At 38.9% G+C, this 5,370-nt stretch overlaps 1 protein-coding gene across 1 annotated transcript in view; it reads left to right on the forward strand.

Annotated features, from left to right (window-relative positions):
• Window positions 1-5,370, forward strand: part of LOC106877747 (uncharacterized) — a 260,355-nt gene that overhangs the window by 12,168 nt on the left and 242,817 nt on the right. The window contains exons 2-3 of the mRNA XM_052974270.1: window positions 4,327-4,481; window positions 4,835-5,069. Coding sequence (XP_052830230.1) covers window positions 4,327-4,481; window positions 4,835-5,069 — 390 coding nt within the window. The remainder of the gene's footprint in view (window positions 1-4,326; window positions 4,482-4,834; window positions 5,070-5,370) is intronic.

Here is a 5,370-nt window from a genome sequence, read left to right on the forward strand (position 1 = left end):
AAGTACTAGGTTTTCAAAGAATAAGTCCTGGGGTCGATTTGCTCGACTAAAAAAGGCGGTGCTCCAGCATGGCCGCAGTCAAAATGACTGAAACAAGTAAAAAAGTAAAAGAGTAAATGCATTTCTTGGCGAAGGGAACCAACTTTTGCTTTTAATTTGAAAATAGTTATTTCCCTTCACCAACCAACGTTGGATATCAGCAACAGAAGCAGTTTTTAGTACCGCGAAGTAATATTTATCCCCACTTAGTATGGAACAAGTCATTCTCTTGCGAGTTCAAATGTCAATCATTGTCCGACGTGCTAACAACTCCGCCAACAATGAAGCTCACATTCTTTGCTAGTCCAAGGGAAATAAATCTTATAATAAATCTTATTCAGAGTTATTTCCCTTGGACAATAATTTTGGTTCCATATTCGTTTTCTTTTGAAATAAATGAAAATAACGAAAAATAAAAATAAAATTCATAAAAAAATTGTAACTCCAGAACAAGAAATGGCTCGGAAATTATTTTTGTTCGAGGATTATTCAATCCATAAATTCTGAGGCTTATTCTTAATATTTTGAATATCTAACTTTTTCCTCTTGCAGGTTTAGAATTTGTCTTATATACGGAAGACAAATTTTCCAATTTAGACCAAAAATTGCTTTGGGGAGGGCTTAACCGATGCCGTCTCTCTCTCACACACGCACACATTTAATGGCAATTTTCTAATGGGGGTGAGATAACCAAAAAGTACCGTAAATTTTTAGAATGACATTGTAGGTTAGGTGTGATTTACTAGATCTGGCCAGTTTGAATGCAAAACAAATATAATATTTTGACCGGATATGGTTGGTTTAAATGCTAAAGTGTTTGGAGGAAATTTGGCTGCTATTTTTAGCGTGGCTGCAAAGATGCCACCGCGTAGGGAGAGAAGCGTCTTTGGTGGCGGCGTTGAAGGCGGTAGTCGCAGCTTTCACAACTTCTCTGAGTTATCAATGTTATCCCCTTTACCACCCCCGCACCACTTTCCTCGTATAGTCTGTCTTTCTCGCTCTCATACGCACACACACGTGCGCATGCTCACACGCGCGAATGAAGACATGAAAAAACACACACGCGCGTGCAAATAATTGTGCATACACACACACACACACACGCACACATGCAGACAAACACTTAGATAGAGACATACATACGCGCACACGCACATACAGAGACAGACAGACAGACAAACAGACATACATACATGCAGACACATACGCGAGCTTGCACACACACACACACACACACACACAAGCACACACGCCCAAACACACGCAGATAGACAAACATACTAACATTTACGCACCCATGCATAAACACACACACACACACACACACACACACATGCAGACACGTATGCGAACGCGAGCACGCACAATCGCACAGACAAGCACATACGCACAAACACACACGCATACAGGTAGACAAACATATGTACACATTCAAACATTTTCGCACGCAAAAACACACACACAGACACACACTCACACACATACACACAGAGGCACACATACACATGCACACATGCCTACACATACGTACGCACACACACACACACAGTCACTCATACTTCTTCGTTTTCCGTCGATAACAAACAGATGAGAAAGATGTTCACATTCCTGGTAACCTCTTGAAATACAAGCCACATCCTTACCGTTCTTTCGCACCGATTTCTGCCACAGCCTACTAATACAGGTGCGACAGAGAGCACATTCATGCGCATTCATATATATATACTCGAGCATGTGCACAGCTACATATCCAATCGCATGTACGAACATAAGTATGCATATGTATATACGTATAGATACGTACAGAGGCACCCACATACACATTATATATACATATATATAAAAAGATAAAACTTACTTGGAAAAGGATGCGTGGCGTTCGATCATATAATAATGTAAATGAAATATAAATATATGCATATATTCATGCATATATGCACATACCTACATCTATATGTATACATACATGCATATATGGGTACAGGACAAACAAAAAACTTTAAACACAATGAGAAACGAAAACAGAAAAACGAGGACAGAAAACGAACTTTTTTCGAACAACGAAAAAAAAAACAAACAAAACAAACATAGAAACGAGACGTGCAACATAAAGAGTATGTCCCTTCGTCAGTTGTCCCTGTTTCATCTACTCCGCGTTTCGAAGGTAAGGACAATACGCGACTTCGTTGGAACAGTCCTTCCCGCAAAGCAAATTATACGTACATACATCCATGCATACATACGTACGTACAAACCTAAATACAAACGCATCTGCATACATACGTGCATACATACGTACATACATACGTGCATACATACATACGTACGTACCTACATACATACGTACATACATACTTACGTATATACATACATACATACATACATACATACATACATACATACGTACACGTGTTTAGTTTTCCAATAAGTTCCACAAGTCAGGAAAAAGAGGCACTCGTTTATTAGGTAATATGCAGAGATATACAATTATACAACCTTCCACGCATACACACACGCACACACATACGCACATGACACCATACACAAGTGTATATACGAGATGCCTGCCTCTCCTTAAGCAAGCAGCTGGAAGCCACGATTCTAATAATAAACGCCGCTCCTTAAAACAAGAGCCCTCACTAACTTCCGTAAACCAAATCCTTTATATTCAAATACTCCTATCCTACCTTCTGGTGTCTGGTTGGAGGGTAAAGATGGGTGATATCAAAAGACTATTCCCCCCGTACTCAGGGTGAAACATTTATTTTTAAATCATCGTGGGTTGTTCAAAGAGTAATTTAAGAGTTTATGAGGTAACATAGTTGTGAAAGTAACATTGGTACTTTTAATAGCGTAGTAAACTGTTAACTGTATATTAATGTATGTATTTTGTTGCCACTCCGTCGCTTACGACGTCATGGGTTCCAGTCGATTCGATCAACGGAACAGCCTGCTCGTGAAATTAACGTGCAAGTGGCTGAGCACTCCACAGACACGTGTACTCTTAACGTAGTTCTCGGGGATATTCAGCGTGACACAGTGTGACAAGGCTGACCCTTTGAATTACAGGCACAACAGAAACAGGAAGTAAGAGTGAGAGAAAGTTGTGGTGAAAGAGTACAGCAGGGTTCGCCACCATCCCCTGCCGGAGATTTTAGGTGTTTTTTCGCTGAATAAACACTCACAACGCCTGGTCTGGGAATCGAAATCGCGATCCTATGACCGCGAGTCCGCTGCCCTAAACACTGGGCCATTGCGCCTCTACAATGTATGTATTTATGTAAAGATAAATTAAATATAGAGATATTCTATTGGCATTGAATAATTTATTTATATTACAGTATTACATTAAATGCTATGAATATAATATATAACATAACAATATTGTATAAATAATTATAAAAACCGTAGAAGTCCAACAAATTGTTTCGACTTATATATAATTTTTCCTGATATACACAATCACAGTTCAATCATATATAAGTCACTTCAGGGTAAATCGGTTCAAAAGACGAAATTCCGTCTCAAAAGGACGGCTGGATTACATACATACATACATACATACATACATACATACGTACGTACATACATACATACATACGTACATACATACGTACGTGCATACATACATATACATGCATACATGCATTCATACATGCATACACATACATATGTATGAACAATTATTCTGTGCTGATGAAGGGCAATAACCCAGAAATCGCGATACACAGATATTGTCTTGAGCTGAGTGGGGGTGCTAGATTCCCTTGTTCGAAATTATAAGGACACAGATCGTGTCGTATAGCTAGCTGGAGACGATATCTCCTGGGGCTAAAATACAGCAACATTCGTCCTAAACCAGGACTGCCATGTTATGTTGGCAAACAATTTTTTACTCCAGAATATTTGCTGTAGCCCATCTTTTATACCAAGACAAAACAGTTTACATGATAACACTTCCAATCAGTTCAGATCAGAAGCCTATTTAAGGCGGCGAGCTGGCAGAATCGTTAGCACGCCGGGCACAATGCTTAGCGGCCTTTCGTCCGTCTTCACGTTTTGAGTTCAAATTCCGCCGAGGTCGACTTTACCTTTCATCCTTTCCGGGTTAATGAAATAAGTACCAGTTGAACACTGGAGTCGATGTAATCGACTAGTCCCCTCCCACCAAATTTCAGGCCTTGTGCCTATAGTAGAAAAGATTATTATTATTATTATTATTATTATTATTATTATTATCATTATTATTATTATTATTATTATTATTATTATTGTTATTTTTTTCAGATCGAGGCCAACTTTGATATAGACAACGCTCGTCTTTGCCTAAAATGGTTGCAGCAGATCTCTGGGGAAACCCCCAGCATCGACTTGTCCGATGATAGACGTAAAGCGATTGATACAGCATACGCTGCCCTTAAAGATGGCATGTATCTTATCAGGTAAATATGTTTCCGGAGTAAAGATTATTGCTAAAAATTATGTTGATAATTTAGGTGCAAAATTGTGTTGATAATTTGATTAACTGCATTGCTTTTTATTGAGATTAAGTAAAATAAACTTTAAGTTCAAAATAGGACATTTCATTCTGAATGACCTAATATAATACAAACACACACACACAGATACACACGCATACACGCACACACATACACACGCATACACACACGCATACACACACACCAACGTCCGACAGATGATATAATAGAAAGATCTGACTACCACTACTACTACTACTACTACTACTACTACTACTACTACTACTACTACTACTACTACTACTTATTCATTGCAGAGCCGTGAACCTCGCTCTCCCACCTGAAGAAAGATTAGACCTGAGCAAACGGACATTTCAGCCAACAGACAGCGAGACATTTCGTACGGCACGTGAGCGAGAACGAATTGAGATCTTCCTAGACAAATGCCTGGACGTCGGCTTGCTCGACACGATGATCTTTCAGATCGATTGTCTATACGAGAGGACAAACCTATCGCAAGTGATGTCAACTATACGATCTCTTGGCATTGAGGTAAGTTTTTCAATTGTCTTCATACTTTCAATGACTTCTTCGTTCTCTCAGCATTTGGGAAATTATTTTGTAATTTCTCCTCAACAAGTAATGCAATAGCTTGGAGGAGATTTCTTCTTCTTCTTCTTCTTCTTCTTCTTCTTCTTCTTCTTCTTCTTCTTCTTCTTTTTCTTCTTCTTCTTCTTCTTCTTCTTCTTCTTCTTCTTCTTCTTCTTCTTCTTCTCCTCCTCCTCCTTCTTCTTCTTCTTCTTCTTCTTCTTCTTCTTCTTCTTCTTCTTCTTCTTCTTCTTCTTCTTCTTCT

Source organism: Octopus bimaculoides, chromosome 18, assembly GCF_001194135.2.
Source record: "Octopus bimaculoides isolate UCB-OBI-ISO-001 chromosome 18, ASM119413v2, whole genome shotgun sequence".
Taxonomy (NCBI): domain Eukaryota; kingdom Metazoa; phylum Mollusca; class Cephalopoda; order Octopoda; family Octopodidae; genus Octopus; species Octopus bimaculoides.